At 36.0% G+C, this 22,145-nt stretch overlaps 1 protein-coding gene across 5 annotated transcripts; it reads right to left on the bottom strand.

The window, feature by feature from the left end:
* Positions 1-1,913: 1,913 nt before the first annotated feature.
* IFNG (interferon gamma) lies at positions 1,914-20,670 on the bottom strand. 5 transcript variants are annotated; one of them, XM_036237136.1, is made up of 6 exons: positions 20,430-20,670; positions 18,232-18,557; positions 17,869-17,907; positions 5,385-5,453; positions 5,108-5,290; positions 1,914-2,640 (listed from the first exon to the last, which is right to left on the bottom strand). In XM_036237136.1, the coding sequence occupies exons 2-6, from the start codon at positions 18,334-18,336 to the stop codon at positions 2,512-2,514; spliced, it is 525 nt and encodes a 174-aa protein (XP_036093029.1). In that variant the 5' UTR covers positions 18,337-18,557; positions 20,430-20,670; the 3' UTR covers positions 1,914-2,511. The 5 variants fall into 5 exon arrangements, 4 of the variants coding, with proteins under 4 accessions (XP_036093029.1, XP_036093028.1, XP_036093027.1 ...); XM_036237135.1 differs by having other exon boundaries at positions 18,232-18,445; XM_036237134.1 differs by lacking the exon at positions 20,430-20,670 and having other exon boundaries at positions 18,232-20,416.
* Between the last annotated feature and the right edge of the window lie 1,475 nt (positions 20,671-22,145).

Genomic DNA, 22,145 nt, shown 5'->3' with positions numbered 1-22,145 from the left:
TCTACCTTCCAACCTACTAACAAAGATGAACTTTCTGTGCACCTGCTTAATGCCAGTTCCTCCTGTGTCCTCAGTAGATCTCTCTTACTTACTCATGGAACCACTCTGCAGTTCTTCCCTCTCTATCCTACATCATCTATGGTGTTCTCTTAGGTAAGTCATTTCCATCAATACATAAACATGCTCTTTCTTCTCCCATCTTAAAAGCAACAACCAAAAGAAGTTAAAACTTTTTTTGATAGCTCTTATCCTGGCAGCTACCTATTTCTTTGCTCTTCCTCACAATAAAAATTTTAAAAGAATTATTCATGCATGCTGTCTTTAATGCCTCTTTTAATCCCATTTCAATCAGGCAACAGAATGCTCTTCTCCAAGATGACCAATGGCCTCCATGTTGTTAAATACAGTGGTCAGTTCTCAGTCCTCATTTAACTAGACTTATCTGCACTTGACACAGTTTATTCCTGAAACATTTTCTCCACTCGATTTTCAGAATGTCTCACTTTTAAGGTTGTCCTCTTATTTCACTGGCTATTTCTTTTAAGCCTCCTTTGCTGGTCTCTCCCTAGCCTCTTAATGATGGCATGCTCGAAGATGCAATCTTTTGCTCTCTTTCTTGTCACTATATAAACCCATAACCTTTGTGAGTTTAACTGGTATTAGGTCTTTAAATACCTTCTTTATATGCCTCAACTCCCAAATTTATGTCAACTGTCCAGACTTTTCTCTCAACTTGACTGATTTAGCCAATTCCCTACTCAGTGTCTCCACTTTGAAGTCTAATGAACTTAATGTTCAAAATTGAACTTCTGATTGCCCTCCTAACCCTGCTCACTCCCCTTTCCCCATCTCAGTTAATGACAACTTCACTTTTTTAATTGCTCAGCTAAAAAATTGGAGTTATTCTTAACTCACTTTACTCCAACCACACTGGTCTGTCGGCTTTTCTTTTACCATGCAAGGCAAGTCTTCACTTTAGAGCCTTTGCAAGTATGTTTCCCTCACCTGAAATCCAAATGGCTACCTCCTTCAACTCTTACAAGTACTTCCTCAAGTGTCATCTCTTCAATAAAGTCAACTTCAATCTCTCCATTTAAACTTCTAGCTTAACCACTCTAAGCTGTTTACAGTTTTCTCAATTCTCCCATCTTGCTTTACTTTTTTCCATAGCACCTATCACCTTCTAACACACCATACAATTTACTATTATGCATTTTATTTCTTAACCGTCTCCCATTGCTAAATTTTAAATTCCCCAAGAGCAAGGACCCTCATCTGTTTTGTTCACAAAGGTATCTCAAGTGCATAGAAAGGTATCCGGGCACATAACAGATGCTTCAATACATATTTGTTAAGTGAAAAATGAATTCTCACCACAACATTATGAGGAAGGCACAATTATCCTTGATCAGATGAGAAGACTGGAACTTAGAGAATATAAGTAATTCATTAAAAGTTATACTACTTGTAATGTCAAGACCAAGATTCCAATCCAGGCCTTTCTCCCTAAAGTTCATACTCACTATTTCACACCCAGTGATATTTGCCCAAGGTTGACAGAGGAGAAGGGGAATACCCAGGTGAAGGACACAGTGGGGAGTTAAGGGGGGAGTGGAGATGGCATATAAATCAATCTGTGTGTGCCAAGCTAAACAATTGGGACTACCTCCCATAGCAGAAGCTCTGAGGTAAATGATGACATGGTTAAATCTATATTTTGGAAAGATAACTCAAACAGCTTCCAAATGGAGCAGTGGAAGCCAACAAATTGCCAGTAGAGAGAAACACATTTAATGGGACGTAATCTAATTCTAAGGTCTCCACAACTGAAAATGATTTTTCTCCTACTAATTCATTAGTAAGTAGCACATTTACCACAGTCCTCACTTAGAAAAAGTCTGACACAGCATAAATAGTTATTAAATTATATTTTATTCATATATGTTAAATATTGATAAACAACAAATGAATTACTTTGCATTTGGGTACAGTCACAACTGTCGACAATATTCTGAAACATCAGGCATGAGATGAAACACTATGTTTTTATTAAGGGACAAGTCATATGATCTGACATATTTGGTGGTGTGTGACATGCCAGTAAAGCAGTGGCTCAGAATGCAGATATGATCACATATAACCAGTGATTGGATAGCATCATTTCATGTATAAATGTTCATTATATGATCAAGTGAAATAAATGCACAACCCAGAGTCTTGCTTAGGTTGGCTGCCTACTTGGCCCCTGAGATAAAGCCTTGTAATCACATAGTCTTACCTAATTAGTTTGAAAACAAAAAGAGTCAAGTGAACTAGTCACAGGATATAGGAATTATAAATAATACATATATTAGATATATAGATATTCATTTTTATTACAAAAAAGTTGCTATTATAAATACTTTGATGAGTTTAAAATATATTCCCCATATAAATAATGTAAAATATTAAATATTAATAAATAGATTTAGATTTAAAATTCAAATGTTGCAGGCAAGATGACCATTATTTCTACGCTTTCCAACCACGAAACGGACTCTGACTCCTTTTCCTCTTCCTTAGGTTAGATTTTGGTGACAGGTCAGTCAACACATTGAAGAGTTCACTTATTGCTTTGCGCAGGACGGTCTGATTATTTACCTATTGGGAAAGAACACAGCAAAATTAATTTCAGGCATATAAGCCATCAGAATACTTTGTTGTTAATGTCATGGTCCATGGAAATGGAAGTATTCCTTTAAAAAGGTAATTTTTATTGACAATATATTACCTTAATAGACAATGGTGTTTTATTCAGCAGTTAAGACTAAAATTATAATTAAATTGCTAATTGTACTGTAATATGGTGGGCACATGATGTAGCCTTAAATTTACTACTACAGAATTCTCAAAATTATATAGTAACAGAAGCCCTGAAGTGGAATGGCAAAAAAGTGTGGGTTTGAATCCTGTGCGTGCAATAACTCTGACTTTGAACCAGTCACCCAACCCCTCTGAATCTCTTGTTTTATCATCCGAACAATGAAGAGAATGTTTAGATGATTTCTAGGCTCTCTAACTAATTCAATCACCTTGTATTTTAGTCTTTGCTGTAAATATTAAATGAGTTAATATAAATCAATGGTTCTCACCTTTGGTGTATAGCAGAAGAACCTAGAGACCTAAGGTAGAACTTAGAGGCCCAGGTGCATGAAGTCAGAGAGGGCCTAGGCCACAATGTGGTCACTAAGCTCCCCTGGTGATGCTGGTATCCACCAAAGTTTGAGAACCACTGATATAGGTTTAGCACTTTGTAAATACCAAGTCCAAGGTAAACAAATGCTATAATTTTTATTTTACCTCCAAATTAGGTCGGTTTAATCATTTTCACTTTGGAATTAAAAGTAAAAATGAATCATTTTTGTATGGCAATAATCAATTACTGATAGAAACATATAAAATTAAGAATCACAGCTAATTTCTCTGTGCCCTGACTTCTATTCCAGTAAATAGAACTTTTTTTCTCACTCTAACCAATAAGAACATTTATGTGAATTCATGCTTAATAAATGAGGATAATTTGCTTTGATCTTGGCTCTGCCACTAGATTTCTTTCTTCCACCTTCCCACATTTCTGAGAATGACTAGGAGAATTCTAGACTGCAGGACTAATTACTAAAAGGTATAATGTGCCTTAAATATATTAGCAGTTGAGCAAAAGAGGACAATGGTTGAGAGTTCACTCAAGATTGCCCATATGAAACAGGAAGCTTGAAGTTTCCAGAAGAATGAAACCAACAGATTTTTTTCCAAGGCCCAGTTATGGCAAAATAGAAAAAGTGTCTATCAGCTGTGTGTTTGTAAGGTTTGTAAGTGATGAATTTACTTGCCAGTGTTCAAAGCATCACCCAGAAACTATGAGACTTATCCAGGACTGAAGAACAAGCCAATGGCAGCACTAGATTAGAAACACATGCTTTTTCAGTCTCTAGGCTCATGGCCAAAGATCTGCTGATCATTAGAAAATGCTATCAGTGGAAAGTAGTAATGGTCTTATAATTTTTCCAAGCCACTTTTGCATCATCTAAGATACTGAGGACTAGAGAAATCCTGAAGAACAAGCACTTATTTCAGCTTCTAGGGCCTTATCTGAAAAGGGTGAGAGGCAGACCCAGGTATAGTGAGAGCTGCACAGAGCACAGGTTATATCAGGGCCACTGCCTTTCTTATAATTATATCAAAGCCAAACCCAAAGGAATATGGAGGCTTTTCTCTCTTAACTAAAATTTTGGAAAATGTGATTTGTCTTTATACTTTAAAGTTATCTTGTAGTTTCTAGACTCAAGCTTTAGACTCAAGACAATTTCATGAGATAAAGCATGAGAGCCTAGGATTTCTCCAGCTGAGACATTCTAGTATCCAAGAGTTGATAAAACAATTATTTCATAAAGTATAAATTCTACCTGTTTTCTTTTCTAAAAGCAAACAACCACTCTCACCTCTACTTGGGCTGTACAATATGAGAGGTTAACCAGAATCTGAAAGGGGAATGCCCTAATGCCTTTCTCCTACCTCATACTCATTTTTAATCCATGGCATTGTAAAGTTTTAGAGCGAAGGAGACCAAAAAATTATAGTGAACCCAACATGCTCCTTTTAAGATGAGGAAACTGAGCCAGGCTGGGTTCATACAGTTCCTTGGCAGCTGAGCTGGGAGGAGAGCACAAATCTTCTCCCCCCCCCTCCCCCCCCCACCACTGCTCTTTTCATTAAGAAATGCAGCCTCCTATCCAAAGCAAGAGAATTTCCATCACACAAACAAGGGGCAATGAGAGAACTGCTTCTCAATATTCCCCTCAACTTATTCTCTATGTCCTTCTCACTGGATTTGTCCATTCACCTGTCTTTATGCAATAGTCATAATGCCAATATTTTCCCAAATGACAAAATTAAATAATCCCCATACTGACCAAAAGCACGAATGGAATCAGCAAGGAGGAGTTTTAGGCATGGGTTTATTTCACAATTTTAACGACTGTACCAGTAGCTAATTTCTACTTTCTGGAAATTAAGTACTTTTGCAAGACCTTCTGCAATGAAACCAAAGAAAGAATTAAGATAATCTCACCGGGATTTGAATCACTTTCTTGAAGTCTTCCAGTTTGCTGTTGTTGCTGTTGAAGAACTTAACACGCAGGTCCTCCTTGATGACCTGCACACTGCTTTGAATGGTCGGGTTATCTTGTATTTTTTCGAAGAGTTTGAAGTAGAAGGAAACAATTTGGCTCTGAATTATTTTTTTGTCACTCTCCTGGGGAGGAAAGAGCACAAGAGAGGTTGATGTGAATTTATCCATCAGAAGATAAACAATAGGAAAATCAGGCAAGTGGAAATATTCAGCTTACCTCTCTCCAATTCTTCAAAATATCTAGGAAAAGAGTCCCACCATCTGCTACATTTGAATTACTTGCATTCTGGGAAGAAAAAAAAAAAAGGAAATTTGGTTTACAATTAGTCCATAAATTTCCCTGAAAGTGTACGTTGAGTTTTATTGCACTCTGATACTCACAATAGTCACTTAATTTTTTTTAACCTTCTGTTTTCTTCTAACAAGTATTCCCAAAAGCTGGTATGTTGGCTATAACCAAAGACTACCATGCTATTTTAACTTTCATACTTCCTAGCATAATCCTTAAATTGAAATATCACAAATGAACTAAACAAGGCCAGTGATACTTCAATTGTCCCAAATAACTATAGTAATAAATAAATAAATGTATTTGTAAGCCTAGTTAAAAAAAAAAAAAATCAGATCCCACTATAAAATACTGCCCCCCTATGGTACAGATCTTTATAACATCTACCTGTGTCCTACGTGTCGTTATACCAGCTTTAAAAGATAGTTCCAGATACGTTTTTGTGAAAGATTTGATTTGATGTTGTGAGAATAAAATAGCTTGTTAAAGTTTGAACATACGTACAACAGCTATAATTATAATACTAAACTTTAAATAAATAATAAAATATTTTAAATGCAAAAATTAGTTTAATTAATCATAAATAAAAATTTTAAAGCAACTCATAATAAAACAAAAAATATTTTAAAATTCAAGCCAGATTATAATATAACTCCTACAGAATCTCAGCAGGTGACTGAGTTTAAGGGTAATTCATAAATGACATAGACAAGGTAGTAGAATTTTAAAAGCACTTTTTGGAGAAAAACATCTATAAGTAATTTTTTAAAGCCAAAATTTTAATTGATTCTTTAATTGATTAATTATTTCAGATTATAATTTTTAATGCTAACCTTAATCCTTTACTCTCACCATCATGGTCATCTAAGAAATTGGAAACTAATAGCCAGTCACTTTTTTCAATATACATACAACTCGACATGACAATTAAACAGATTCGCACCACAAAATTATCAACATCATCCTGCTTTCTACCCATATTATGCCCACCTTTTGAGAGATTTATGAATGCCTCTTTAGTCTCTACAGAAAATCGAGTAGATGGTTAAAGCAAAATCTAAATAATTTAGTCAAAAACTCATCTAGTCAAAATAACACCAAGTCTTCTCAAGATGACTATGGACTAGAGATGACAGCCTATCATAGGTACAACTCCAAGTCAACATTCAGTCGTTTCAACCACAAACAAGTATTATTAAAAGTTCATACTTACAAAATAGTCCTTTAGGTTTTCTATTTCTTTAAAAAATGTAGCCTGGCAGTAGCAGCTAGAAGAACCCAAAATCACGCAAAGCTGAAAAGCTAAGATGTAACTTGCATAATTCATCATTTCGGAGAGAGAAAGGCCAAAGTCACTGAAATCAGTAGCTCCTGTATTATGCTGATCAGGTCCAAAGGACTTGGCTGATCTTTCTCTTTGAATAGCTGATCTTCAGATGATCAGAAAAATGTACTGCATCTCCTTTTGCTGCTGGTATTTATACCTAATTGGAGTCTCATCGGGATTACGTATTTTCACAAGTTTTTTAAGATGAGATGGTGACAGATAGAAAGAGATGCTAGTTAGTATGTATTAACAACTATGGTTTTGTGGCATTTTGGTGTTGTAGTTAGAGTTTCCTTTCAACTCCTTGGGTCTTTTGACAATGAGACAGACCCATCATGCCCACTATGCCATTCTTGTGGGATTCTCTGAAAGCATTTTTACTTCACACTATTCAGGGATTGGAAATTTTTTGATACATCCTATCTTTGCCCTGGTAAAACATTGTTCCAGTGCATTGACAGAGCACATTGATCATTTGTTTGTGGTTGGGAGCTAGTGAAAAGGAAATTCTAGGGTCTCTGAAATGTTTACAAAGGGGGTGCCTTTTAAAATTTTTCTTGCAAATGGACAGAAAGCAAGGAAAAAATTGTGGTTAAAACCCCAATGTGGTGAGGAAGTCCTTCATCAGAGTTAGTAAAATATCTACCACAACTTTAAATTGCTCTGGACCAACAACACCCAATAAAAATAAAATACAAGGCAAACAGCTAATTCTAAATTTTCTAGTAGCCTCATTAATAAAAGTAAAAAGAAACATGTAAAATAATTTTTTAAATATGTTGTATTTAAAGCAATATGCCCAAATATCATTTCAACATGTATTAATACACATTATTAAGATATTTTACAGTCTGTTTGTCATTAAATCCTAGAAATACAGTATGTATTTTATACCTGTAGTACATCTCACTTTAGACTAGACTTATTCCGAATATTCAATAGCCACATGTGGCTAGAGACTGCTGTGTTGAACAATACAGCTCTAGATGACCTATTGTTCCAAATAATTATTAATAATGGAGATTTTTTTTTTACTTTTTTGTTTCTTTTTCTTGCAAATACAAAAAAATATATAATCAGATTCTTCTTATTCCCTTAGTAATTTATTTATGAAGTAAAACACGTGGGGATGGTACAGAAGGCCTGGCATACTTTAGTTCCAGCCCACCTCGCATTTCAGCCTGCACTGTATACACTAGAGTATTGCGTTTATGGATGCAGACTTGAAGCCTGGCTCCACTGCTATCCAGTTATATGATTTTGAATAAGTTTTTTAACTCCTCTATGAAGGAGAAATGGGCCTAATACTAGTATCCCCTTCCAGGCTTCAGCTGAAAATTAAATCACAGAATACATATAAAGTGCTAATAATTTTGCCATGCATATAATAAGAAAGATAAAAGTTATCTCTTGCTATCTAGGCTTGTTGGATGACTAGTCGTTGTCATAAAAACACACCCTGAACCTTTGCTTATGCAATTCCTTTGGCTTTGAGTTCTCCTTCCCCTCATCTGTGCCCCTGAGGGTGGTGTCCATCTATCCAAACCCAGCCTAAAAACCATTATTTCCATGAGTTCTCCAAAAATTATCCTTAAAATTAATCACACATCCTCTACAGAGGGCTAGAACTTGGTTCATACTTTTTTTAGAATCCTCATTCCTCAATCTCATATTAGAGTTAGTTACTCATGTGTTTTCTGACATGTTAGACTGAGTTTCTTAAAATAAGAAATTGTTTCATTGCTTCTATAACACTCTTTTCTTCCCTAAAAACATTTTAGCCTGAAGATGTACCCACAGATAGCACTGAATAAGTGTAACTTTGAATGCTTAATTAAGGATCTACTTTGAGGTTTTTTCCCTCAAATTACAATCCTAATACTATCAAACCTAAACTGCAGGAAACTAGTTTTTAATTAAATAGGATTTATAATTATGTTGGAAACATGATGCTACATCATTAGTCAAATACTGCTTCATTTACTATATGTGGACAATTCCCTTTATTATTTTATGTGAAAAGACCAGAAAATTATTTAAGGGCTATCTTCCCAAACATAAACAAGATCCAAACATTTGTGCAGGACCAAGCCCTTATGTTAAGCCAGCGAAAAGTGTGGTAAGTACACTGCTGCCCACGAAGCCCTGGTGTGGCTCTCCTCAAGGAAAAATATGGCCCAGGTAGTGTGTTTACAGTTGACATAGTGATATGAAACCTTTATCAAAACCTTGAGACATGTTACAGGCATTCAATGCCATCCAGGAATCCACTGGCCAAACTCCAAATTGCTGGAAGAAATATTCCCAATTTTCTGGAAAAGAGTAAAAATTGGTTCTGCCCATCCCTTCATTTATCCACTGGAATATGGTATTGGGGATGAGGAGTTAAGGATAGAGAGATACACAATTGGGAATTACATATTGTCTGGGCATTTGTAAATTAAGAATGCCTATTGAAAATTACAGATATATTTATAGGTACATTTATAATATTGTCAGATATTCAGGATTAGTAATCACATAGCTAAAATCCAAGCTCTAATAACTCTTGATGGCATGCATGACCAAATGGAACACAGAATTACGGAATTATAGAGATTATTTATGGTCTCACTTTTTAGATTTGTAAATCAAGACACCTAAAAACAAAGTGCCATGCTGAAATTTATTCAACTGGATAATACAGAGCTGAGTATAGAACCAAGACCTTTTCCCTAATCAAACTGTCCCCCAATCAATCACTATCCATTAAGGTTACTGTATGTGCCTAAAACTGTTAGATATGTGAATTCAAATTATAATATCCTCTCAGGCTTTGGTTTTAGGGATTTTTTTTTTCTGTAGAAATTGTGAGATAATAGCCTCTAATGTGTGCTTAAAGGTAACTGAAAGACTACTTATAGTCAGTTTTTAACAAATAGTAAGAATGTGAATTAAATTTTTTAAATTCTTGGTAAAACATCCTAGGAGGCCCAAATTCATGGATGTGAGACCTGCACCATCTATCAGAACCTCCACTTAGAATAGCCTACTTTTGGTGTAACACTCTGTTGTTACCTCCTTGAAATTCCTAATAACTTTTTAACCTGGACCCCTCATTTTTATTTTGCACTGTTTCCTGCAAATTTGGTAACTGGTTCTGCATCTCAGGCTAGAAGTGATGATAAGCTATTGTATTTTCATCTTTCAAAATACAATTCTTTGGTTCAAAATGTTGTCACTATAATAGTACATCCATCTATGATCTTTTCCTGTCTTATCAACTTTACCAAAGAAGACATTTCTCTCATTTCTGCCTGTAAAACACCTTGCGTTGCACATGCAAACTAGAGGTTTCACACTTTGTTGGTTCAGCCAACACTGAGACTGCAGAATAATTCACCACTAAGATATCCTTTCAAAGTTTTGTAAACCCACCAGGAGCCAAGGTGTGACCATATTACTAAAACAAAGGGACTAAGAACTTTCTTTTTTCTTTTCAGCTAGACTTTCTTTCTGAAAACTGGCAACGGTTAAGCATTAAGCGTCAGCAAAGTTTTCGATCATACCTCATGCCATCCTCAGTCTTAAGTGAGTCGTTAAGACAAAACTTACACCTTGGTTGCCTTTTTTCCTCTGTGATCAGTAGTCATATCCCTAGCAGTCACAGCCAAATTATCTCATCCAGACTTTAGTGTAGATTTCTTCCACTGAGTATGAGTCAATATTGGATTCATTCCCCCACGCTATTTTGACTTCCGGATCTCCTGACATCATACAAACTTAGCCTACGGAAGAAGAATGACATACAAAATGGAAGTCAACGTGAAGTCAATTTTTCCCCGCAATTTGACTCATAAAATCCCATGTGTTAGAGAAGAGTTTTCTGAATCCCCCTTTTTCTTTTATGCCATCTGGGAAACTTTGAGAGGTAGCTCAAAGAATATAGAAGACACTATATTTATGTAGTAGAGTCATCAGCTTACAATATTATCGATTTTATGTCATCTAAGATTGTGCATTAGATTTATGGTCATACTTTAAAGGTCATACTTTTATACCACAAGGAATTTTAAAGCACCTACTAAGTGCTAACGACTATGATTGATCTATGTGTACCAAAGAAAAATGGGACAGTTTTCTCGTGAATGTTTTTATTTATAGCCTAATTTCAATCAATTAGTAAGGTTTTATTGAGCACTTAATATATACCTACAGCTTTAAGGGTTACAAAGAAATTAACAATGAGACAATCTGGTAAAAACATAAGCTAGCAAGTTGGTAAACTAAGGTTGAGTCCTCTATTCTGGTTAGTGGGTAGGTATCCACATTCTCCTTATCTCCTCCATATTCATCCTTCCCAGGAGGTTCATATGATTGAAGAGAACTGATTATTGAATATATCTGACATATGTATCACCTTTTCTCCTCCTATGCCGAAGGCAGACGTCACTAGTTAGTCATGGCAGTCTCTCCAATTCAGTTTAGGTACAGCTTGTGAATCCTTTTGAACACTGAAATCTACTACCAATTTATTAAAGTTTCATTATCAATTTTTTTCTTGAGGCTAAAGTTTATTTGTTACTATGGCTCTTACCTAAATCTGCTAAATGAGTTTTTTTTTAATTAAAAGAAGTAAAAGACATGATCTCTTCCTCCAAGAACATCAGTACTAAAGGAAAAACAAATAAAACAAACAAAAAACAAATAAAACAAACAAAAACAAACAAACACAACATTACAACCCACGAATTAATATAGCAGAAAGAGCTATGACCTAAGAGGAAGGAGTCCCAAATTCTGATCTTAGATCTGCTACTGGTATAGTATGGGATTTTGAGCAAATCCTTTACCCATGCCTTACATCTCAGCTACATTATCTTAGAAAGAAGAAATGAATCCAATGAATTGTGTTTCCTTCCATTTCTAACATTCTATGTTTCTATGACTGCGATTTATGAAGAATATAAGATGTTACTATGACCTAAGGTTACATGATGTAGAAACTCCAACAGATTTAGGAATTCAAAGAGAAATAATGATGCAAAAGTTGAAGAATTTATCAATGGCTTGAGTGTTGAATTTGAGCTCTGAATTTGAATTAAGCCTGGAAAGAAATATAGAATTTTTAAGTCAGATAACAAATAAAACTTTACAGTTTGTACTTAATCCTCTGGGCTATGCGCATCTTTTCCTAATGACCTCAAGAAGTGAGTTATCCTCTAGGTGGCCCCTGAAATGGCACTGAGCTTTGAAAATATGTGCATCTTTACAAAAAAGGCTTCCTCTCTCTTCTATCTCCCATCATCAAAGTTCCACACAGTAGTTTTAGATTTTCCCCAGGTTAACTGGAAGAATTCTGAATCCATAACCATCCAATAAATAGTAATTTTTTAACCAGGGTTTGATAAGTTATTATTCCTGTGTCCTGACTCCTTGTACTAATTTATAAAGTACCTAAACCAAATTCCCATTTTAGCTTTTCAAATGGAAATAGTTTTTAACTGTTATAAAATTATGTGGAATCCTTTAAATAAAAAAACTAGACAATCCAGAAGAGCACAAGAAAAGAAAAAATCACCACTGATTTTAATACCCATAAGTACATAGTTAGCATTTTGATACAAATTCTTTCATATTTTATCTATATACCTACCACAGTGTCTGGCACAAAATATATTATTTCCTTAATAAACTTGTGTAGATTAATTAAATATGAGGAAAAATAGCTCACTAGTTAAATCCAAGGCTCTAGAATCAGGGTGCCTGGGTTCCATCATAATTTTACTGCTCATTATTTGTTGAGTGGAAGTGAGTTCCTTAACATCCCTGTGCTTCAGTTTTCTCACATATAAAAAGATGACATAAATAGTAGGTGTCTCAAAGGATTTCATACTGTAAATTAGGTTAATATGTGTAATGATGCAATGTCTGAAATATAGTAAGATCTCAATAAAAGTGTGGTCAACATTATTAGTGACTTTCAATATCCAGGCTAATTTTCTTCCTGGTACATGAAATAAAACACTTCACAGTCTCTTTCCATTAAGTGAGATCTTGTGATTTTTTTTGACTAGGCTATTTTGAGTTTAAATAATGTGTGTCGTTTCTGGATCAAAGGCTGAGTAAAGCCCCTGAGAAAACTTCCAGTTCTCTCTTCCCTTGCTGCAGTGATGGTGGAGGCCATATGTTTTAAGGACATGAAACAAGGAAGATCAAGAACATATGTTACCTCTACTTTCTTTCAGAACTCTTATAATAACAATAAAGGGATAAGAAGGTTATAAGCGCTCAAAGAAAGAGAGAAAAGAAGACAACCACAGATGAGAAATATCAATAAAGTTGTGAAAGACGAAAAGAGGATGAGCAAGTGAAAACTGACTTAAACTTTAGTTTTCTCCCTTGTGACAAGTACCCAAGTAGAAGAATTTAACCAGATAAAAATCAGTTCATAACTGCAGGTCTACAGAAGATTCAAGAATTTGTCTATCAATAACCTCTGAAAGAGTTAAGTTTACGGCAGGATTGTTTACTGGACACCCAGTTTAAAAGATATATAAGATGTATATAAGTTAGATCTTTGCTAGGCCACTACCCCTGTCATACCTTGTTTCAAATATAGAAGTTTACTTTCCAGAAAGCTTCTAGATATCTAGCACAACTGAAGAGGACATTAAATGTCCTGATAAGATTAAGATTTCATTAAAAGTGAGACTATTGGCTTCCAAAATCCTTACTATCAGTCCTAGTTCCTTGAAGCAGGTGACTAGGAGATTCATCTTTAGGGAAACTGGTCAGCCTAAAGGAAAAGACGTATTGATGTTTGAGGTTTCCCCCAATGAAATACACTAGTTTCAAGTATCACCATACTAGAATGCTTGTAAGTCAAAAGCTCTAAGCATGTAATATACATATTCAAACAATTAGAAATTCATTATTAAACCTAAAAACACAAGTGAGCACAAAGCACTTCAGAAAACATTTTAAGGTAAAAGATAAAGTTCAAAAAAAACCCAAAAAACAAATAGAAAAAAAAGTAGAGGCAAAGTAGAAAAAATTAAAAATGATGCAGAGGGGAAAAAAATAAAAAATAAGAGAAGATTCATGAAACAAATTTAAAGAATAATAATTTCTCAGAACTTAAAACTATAGCAATAGAATTTTTAAAATTAATGGAAGGATTCAAAGATAAAGGTGAAGAAATCTCTAAAAAAGAACAAAAAGACCAAGAGCTGAAAAAAATATAAAGAAAATTAGGAAAACTAAAGAATTAATTCAGGAAGCCTAACACCTAAATAATAAGAGCTCTAGAAAGAGAAAAGACATAATTGAAGGAAGAAAATTATGACGAAAATTTTCCATAGCTGAAGAACATGAGTTTCCAAAATGAAAAGCCCAATGAATTCCCAGCCAGATGAGTGAAAAAGACAGACTCCAGGGTACATCATTAAATTTCAGAGAAGTCATATATAGAGAGAAGTTTCTCAAAGTTCAAAAGAGAAAAGCAGGTCACATATACAGGGTGAGGAAAGAGAATGTCATTAAGCTTCTCAATAGCAATTCTGGAAACTAGAGGCTGATGGAGAAATATCTTTAATTATATAAATAAATCTAAATAAAATAATGTCCATACAAGAATTTTATACTCAGCCAAACTATTATTAATCAACTGTTAGAATAAGGACATTTTTCATTGATGTGAGATCCCATAACTCTATTTCCCAGGTAACATTTCTCATGAAGGATCTTGAAAGTTCAGAAAATATTTAAGCAAAATAAAAAATTAAATCAAGAAAGAAGATCTGCAATCCAGGAAATAAAGAATCCATCATAGGAAATAAGCTAGGGGATTTTCCATTATAGGTAGGTAGTCCCAAAAAGATAGTTGTGCAGCAGACCTACAGAGCAACCAGCACTTGTTGGAACTGAAAGACTGAGAAGACCCAGAGTGATGCTTCCAAGAAAAAAAAAAAAATGTAACTAATATGTGTTTCCTACACTACAAAGAAATTTCACCCCATCAGAGATGGGTTTTGGGAGATGGTAAATTAGTAATAGGTACATGGAAAACTCAGAAAACCAACCAAACAACACCACTTATTAACTCTAGGAAAAGCAAACATTGTGCAAGAAAGAAGTGTAAAAACATACAACAAATACTATGAACCATATATATCTAATCATAATAATGTAAACTTTACTCCAAAAAAAAAAAGTAATATAGCTATAATGGGAAGATAGTAGGAGGGGATATTAAGTGTATGTATATAGGGTAAAATAAGTCAATTATAATTTTCTATAGTATATACACACTAGCTAGCTGAAATAGGGAAAACGCAATGCAAGAAATTTTCTAGTGATACAGAGCTAAGTAGAAACTGAAATAAGAATTAAAGCTAAATGAATTAAAAGTTATCGCCTTGGATAAGTATATTTCAGGAATGGAAATGCATGGATCAGAGAGCTGCTAATTTTTGGTCGTAAGCTTTTTACTATTTGCAAAGTTTTGGAGTCCCCAAGACCACCCTCATTTATGACAGCAACTGCAAGTTCGGAAGTCCCCAGACCACCTTCAGGTCTAATAGTTTGCTTGAAGGACTCACAGGAGTCAAAAAAGGCATTATATTCATGGCAATGGTCTATTACAGCAAAGATTAAATACAAATTAAAATCAGTAGAGGGAAGAGATACATAGGGCAGAGTCCAGAAGAGTTCCATGCTCAGAGCTTCCAGTTGTCCTCCCCTAGTGGAGGCATAAACAGTACAAACTTTTCCCAGTAATAATGTGTGACAATATACATGGAGTACATTCAACCAGGGGAGGTTCCCCAAGCCTTAGTATCCACAGTTTTTATTGGGGCTTGGTTGCGTAGACATGGTTGACCACCTGCATAACTGATCTTAATCTCCAGCCCTTCCACAGGTCAAGCTGGTACCTTGTGTCTGAAGGACCCCAGTTAAACACTGATACTCTTATCAGTCCAAGGGCTTAGAGGTTACCTCCAGCCATTTGAGGGCAAGGGTCACACCTTTCTTTGGACAAGGTTAATTCACTACACCACAATAATATTTGATTTTTTTCTTTGTTTTTATATAGTTTTGTTCTGTTGTAACATGTGTTAATATGATTACTTCATTCTCAATTGGCAAGTAAGAAAATGATATTAATAAAATGTAGAATTCTTTTGAGTCCATACTGGATTTTTCCAGCATTTTTCATGTTAATGCTTTAAGACGATGAAGTACAAGTGTTCTCACCATTAAGAGAAAGATAGCAATAATTGAAGACCTTAAGGAAAAAGTCAAAAAGTTACAAAAGTGTTTTTACTTTAATGCAAGTAGTGGTTGGTTTTGTGGATTCAAGAATCGCTAAGCTTTCCACTAACTGGGAAACAGCAAGTGCAGGAAAAAAAAAAAAAGCCAAAATAACTTTCCCTCCTGTTTAAAAACAGTGGAATATTAAAATGGCTAAACCTGATATGGGCTTTTTTAATTGGAATGAAAACATTCTCTAACAAAGACAAATGTCCTGAGTCCTACATGTCAAGAAAGCTGCAGCCCGTTATAAGACTACGAAAGATTGATTGCGATCATTGGTGGAAACTTCCCTAGAGATTTAATAATGTTTGCAGTTTGATTAAAATCTTTGTTGTTTTTGTTAATGCTCTGATTGTAAAGTTTTAGAGGTATTAAACCTAGCTGTCCACATAGGCCTTGTTATTTTTAGCTTGAGATTTTGCAGAACGTGAGGTTTTCATTGTATAGTGTTAAAGCATCAATGCTTCTACATGCATTATGTTGATAAAAGTACATATTATTTTAAAAACTTGTTTAAATGAAATATGTCCTCATTATTGCTCCTTTGTTGTGGTTACTAAGGGTGAACCTCACCTATATATGTTACAATTTCTCAAATTAGTTGAGGCCATTATAAGTCAAAACACTATGTAAATTGTAAATTTACATACAAATGTGCACAGTGACCTCACAGTCCAAATATTAAAGATGGTGGAGCCACAGAATGAAAGGATTTTGGTCTTGCTAAGAGAAAGATATCCATTAATCCGATATATCTATTTTAGACTTTACATGAAAAAAATAAAGTTTTATGAGATTTTACCCTTATACATTTTAGGGACATTCATATTACCTTAACTAATATAGCTACCAAAGGCCCATATCTTTACTACAGCTTTTATCTAAGTGAAGAAATATGTTTTAAAATGTTTTAAAATAAATTTTTAGTGCATTTAAAGACTTTAAAGCAAACACTGTCCCTACTTACATGGAGGGTGGTAAACATCACTTCCACTCACATTCTCCGTTACGTGTCCACATACAACTGAAAGGAAAGCTGGGACATGTAGGTGAACTCTGTGCCAGGAAGAGGAAACAGGCTTGGTGAACGTCAAGCCAGTCTCATCCCATAAAGTCTCCCCAGGTGTAATGTACAGAAGCTGATTTAGTACCTGAGCTATCACAGCAGTGATAAGCCTCTTTGTTACTGCTCATTTGAGTGTTAAAAGGCTTACTCAGATGTATATTTCTCTTAAAACGTATTCTCTTCATATTTACTGTAACATTGAATCATGTTTGTTCATATACTTTCCTCTTAGAACTACCTTCTTAAGGTTATTTTTTTTTGAATTTGAGAAGCCTTTATAGTTACTCTGTTTATTTGGTACTCACCAAACTTTCTAATTTTGTTTTCTCACATCCTGATATTTTTCTTTGTTTTCTTGTTTTTGTTTGTTTGCTTGTTTTAACTAGTTCCACAAAGGATTTGAAGTGACTGACATTTAAAGGTTTTGTTTATTCTATTAACTTTAAAAGGTAATGGGTACCACAATGCCAAATAAGAAAACTAAAGTTCTCATCTTTTTTTCCTTCAAAAATCTTGCTCCTTTCCAATTACAGCAGATTTATTATTCCAAACAACTCTAAGCATTTGTCAATGTCTTACAGTAAGATTGGGCATCCTCAAATCTTATATGATTTGCCCCTTTTGAAAATTGCAAACATTGTTTGCTAATTAAAATTATCAATCATGACATATGCTGGTCACATTTATGACTTCGTTTTAAAAAACCTATTACACACACGTACAGTATGTCCTGCCCTGCATCCTCTCAGATTATCTTCTCCCTAAAAAGAAAAAAGAAAGAAAAAAAAGTCAATCATAAGAGGGGGAAATCTAAATGACATTTTACAAAATTTTTAGTCTATACTTCCATTAGAAAGTGAGAAGGCTCAAGATGGAAATATTTCTTCACTACAGGTTGAATGTGAAGAAGTATTTTTCTTTTTCAGCAAGACTGCCTCCTCTCGATTCTATTGGCCTGTGGTCGGGGGTTTCCCCCAAGGTGCCTTCCATCTCTTGATAGAAGTGAACAGTGACTTAGCGGGTTAGGTTTTCTTTTCAGTCACCTGATAGGATTTCCCAGGACAGAAGTGTCAAGCCAGTTTTACCTGACTTCCCCTCTCCTTCCTGTGGGTCACCCTGAGAAAGAAGGAAGTTGCTCTTATCCTCCACTCTGACCTGATGTCATACTTCCTCTCTCTTCCGCACGGCATCTTGAGGCGCTTACAGAGGCTTCCACTTCTGCCACTGGGTGAAGGCTTTTAGTTTTGGGGGCAGTGTTCTCTGTCACAGGAGGCTCCTTGACTTCCTCTTATGTGAAAACTGTAAGAAAACCACCAGCAGAGCTCCCAGGCTCAACAGTTTCACATCTTCGTTCTTCTGAGGCAACTACACCACTGCCACAGCTATAATGTCTTTAGCCAAAGAGTAGAAACTGTGCAAAAGTGTATAAATCCATATGAAATTGAATGCTCTAATAATCTCACTGGACGTTTATCTCATAAAATAAAAAAAAAAAATTCAAGTTATCCGCATATGCCTGTCTCGCCCACTAGATTTTAAGGTCCTGGAGGGCATACTCCCTATCTTAGTCTTCTTTGTCTATTTCAAAGTGCCCAGCTCAGTGCTTGGCATGAGTGTCCAATAATTACTGACCACCAGCCTGGAGAATAAAGCCTGCAAGGCCACTTGGCCAGGGCTGCAAGCCCAAAGAGACCTCAATTTTTAGCTGTAGTTCAGTGTCAAATCTATGTAGGTAACAGGGTAATATGTTACACATGCTGATTTTAGCATTACATTATGCCTACCCACTGTTTTCCTAAGAGCTATAGTTCCATCGATCACAGAAGCTGGTTCTAGTGGTCATTCACTGATAAATACTTGCACGAACAAATGACTAATGTGGGATGTAAAGAAAGTGTTCATATCATAACTGCTCTTATTTATATGGTGACCCTTGCTTCCTTGAGGTTATAGTGATCTCAAATGTCATTAATTTTCTATATTATTTATATATACTATATATAGGTAATTTAATTGCACACAATACTTACATGATAGCATGGCATTAATAAAAACTATTATTTTAAATTATTTCTTTAATGTAGTATCATGGTTAACAGCACGGACATAGATACCAGACTGAGTTTGAATCCTGGTTTCTTAAACTGTCTAAATTCAGCTGATAATAATAACTACCTCACAAGATTTTGTGAGAACCAAAAATGTTATATGTGAAGCTCTTAGGACAATGCTGGCACATGATAAAAACTACGTGAATTCACTATTTTTATTTTAGTGGGAGATATTTAACCCTCTTTCTTTAAGAGCTTTTATTAGTTCCTGACCAGCTAAATGTAGCTGAGCCTCCTCGGCCCCTGCCAAAAGGATATCGTCCATGTAATGAGTAATGTACAGGGCAGGGAAGAGTTTACGAAAAGGGTCAATGGTCTGGGCTACATACTTTTGGCAAAGGGTAGGGCTATTGGCCATGCCCTGAGGGAGCACCCTCCACTGAAAGCGGGGCGTTGGCCCAACATTGTTTACTATGGGGAGGCTGAAGGCAAAACGTTTACAATCTTTAGGATGGAGAGGGATTGAGAAAAAACAATCTTTAAGATCTATGACAAGTTTAAGGAAATCACGGGGAATGGCTACGGGGGAGGGAATTCCAGGCTGTAAAGCACCCATAGGAACCATGGTTTTGTTAACTGCCCTGAGATCTTGTAAGAGACGCCACTTCCCTGAGCGTTTTTGTATGACAAATATAGGGGAAGCGAGACTCGTTGTGGGTTAGTTGGGGCCGTCAGGGAATGATCGGTCATGTCTATAATCACAGAAGAGGGTTTAGAGGGGGCCTTGTCTTGAGGGAGAGAAGTAGTGGATGGCGCGCGGGAAAGGGGTCTAAGACAGTATTCAGCGACAGAAAGCAGTTGTTGTTTATCTGGGTCATCAGAGGCGGCCTCAACGATGTCTCGTATTAGACCCCAATATGAGAAAACGGTGGCAGGGACCACATCGGGCCCCTCCCTGTGGAGCTTATCGTTTAAGTCACGACCTACTTTCTGCCATTTTTTAGGGTGAATTTCAGGTCCATTAACAATGAACCAAGGGCAAACCTTGTCTATAAAAAGAAAAAACTTAATGAGATCCTTTTTCTTAACTCTAACTCCTCTTTCCCTAAGAGATTCTTTTAGGTCTCGAATAAAGACCGCTTCTTTAGAGAGCTGGGAGCCCATGTCTCAGGGTGGGGGCCCGTTTGAGGGCGGGGGCCCGTTTTTCTGGAGACGGACGAGGGGAGACTTACCGAGGACGGGTGACTCTCATGAGCGGTGAGAGGCGTCCTTAACTTGAACTTCTCTCTTCTGTGAGGGGGCTCGAGCGACACACTTCGGCTTCAGGGGTCCGTCTCGGCGAGGGTCTCTACCTCGAGCCCCACGTTGGGCGCCACTTGTCCCGACCCGCGGGACTTGTTATTTGGTGGGGGCGAGGGAGACCCAGCCTGTAAGGAAAAACGGGCGGAGAAAAAGGAGTGGAGGCAAGACAGTATTCTGATCAAGCCTCAAATTTTATTTTTGGATAACAAACATATTTATACGGCAAGAACAAAGGGGGGCAGGCAAAGGGTATCTGTTGCAATATGATTGGTCTTCAGCTGGTGGTGTGAGGAGTGGTAAGGACAGGGGGAAGTCCGAGGTGGGGGGGGAGAGCAGGAGACTATCAGCACCTTCGATGGTCAGCCAGTTCTCGGAAAGACTTGTTTATCATGGGTTTGGTTCTCACAGCCTGAGGGCTTGAGAGACCAAGGGCGCAGCTCCCAACAGATATAGATGTAGATGTTGATATAGATGTTCTTTATTCATTCATCCATCAATGGACATTTAGATTGTTTCCACATCTTGGCTATTGTGACTATTTTAAATAGGGGGGATCAGAGAAGTCTTTTCTGAAGAAAGGACATTTGATCAGACACTTGACTGAAGGGAGAGAGTAAATCATGGACATGACTGGGAGGTGAGTGTGCCAGTCAGAGAGAATAGCAAAATAGAAAGACCCAAGATGGAAGCATTGTTGGCAAGAAGCTATTGTGATTGGACCTGAAGAGCAGGTAGTGAGGTTCAAGAGGTAGCCAGGGACTGGATCACACAGCCATGGAAAGATTTTCGGATTTTATTCTAGAAGTCATAGGATAATCTCTGTTGGGTTTTGAGCAAGAGAGTGAAATGATCCGATGACTATTTTAACAGAATCATGCTGGCTGGTAAAAGAAAATTAGGCTCCGATGAGGCCGGAGGAAAACAATTAGGCAGCTACTGTAGTCATCCAAAGAAATCCAAGTGTGAGGACAAACCTGACTCATGTGTCCACCTCAGAAACAATCAACTGTGAAGTCATATAAAAACATGATGATTCCCCAATAAATCACATATATAATATAAGCCAGGTTGTACAGAAGGAGAAAGGAAGCTGGGCAAATAAAATGTTCCATCACATAGTTTTAATTAACAAATTACCTTACAAAAAGTGGTTATTTAAAACAGAGACACATACTCTATTAAAAGTATTAAAGCAGGATCTTATTTCAATATTAGTGTGTAAATATGTTCTTACAGCTTTGAAATTTCTGGGTTTTGAACATATAAATGGATCTTCTTAAAGTAAAAATTACAAAAATATTGCTTTGATGAGAGTATCATTATCCTTTAACCGTGCATTCTAAAATTTAATTGATAATTTTTTAGTTTTATAACCTAGAATAAAAACTCACAGCATTCTCAGAACCAAACCTGCCCCCCAAAACACTAAACTTAAAGTTATTACTAGTTGTATTGGAAAAAATTTTCAAAATTAGATTTTTTAAATTCATTATCAAGTAGCATGCCAAAAATCAATGACTATCCAGGACCACTTCATAGTACAGCTACTTTTTTGAATTTATAATCCCCAAAAATTTGGTAAGGGGAAGTTTGAAGAAACTTTGAAAAGGAAATGCTGGATTTCTTGCTGTAAGGTGAGTGAATTT

This window comes from Rousettus aegyptiacus, unplaced genomic scaffold (assembly GCF_014176215.1).
Source record: "Rousettus aegyptiacus isolate mRouAeg1 unplaced genomic scaffold, mRouAeg1.p scaffold_m13_p_2, whole genome shotgun sequence".
NCBI lineage: Eukaryota > Metazoa > Chordata > Mammalia > Chiroptera > Pteropodidae > Rousettus > Rousettus aegyptiacus.
Note: the sequence above shows the minus strand (reverse complement) of the source record. Positions and strands in the feature narration are given on the sequence as shown.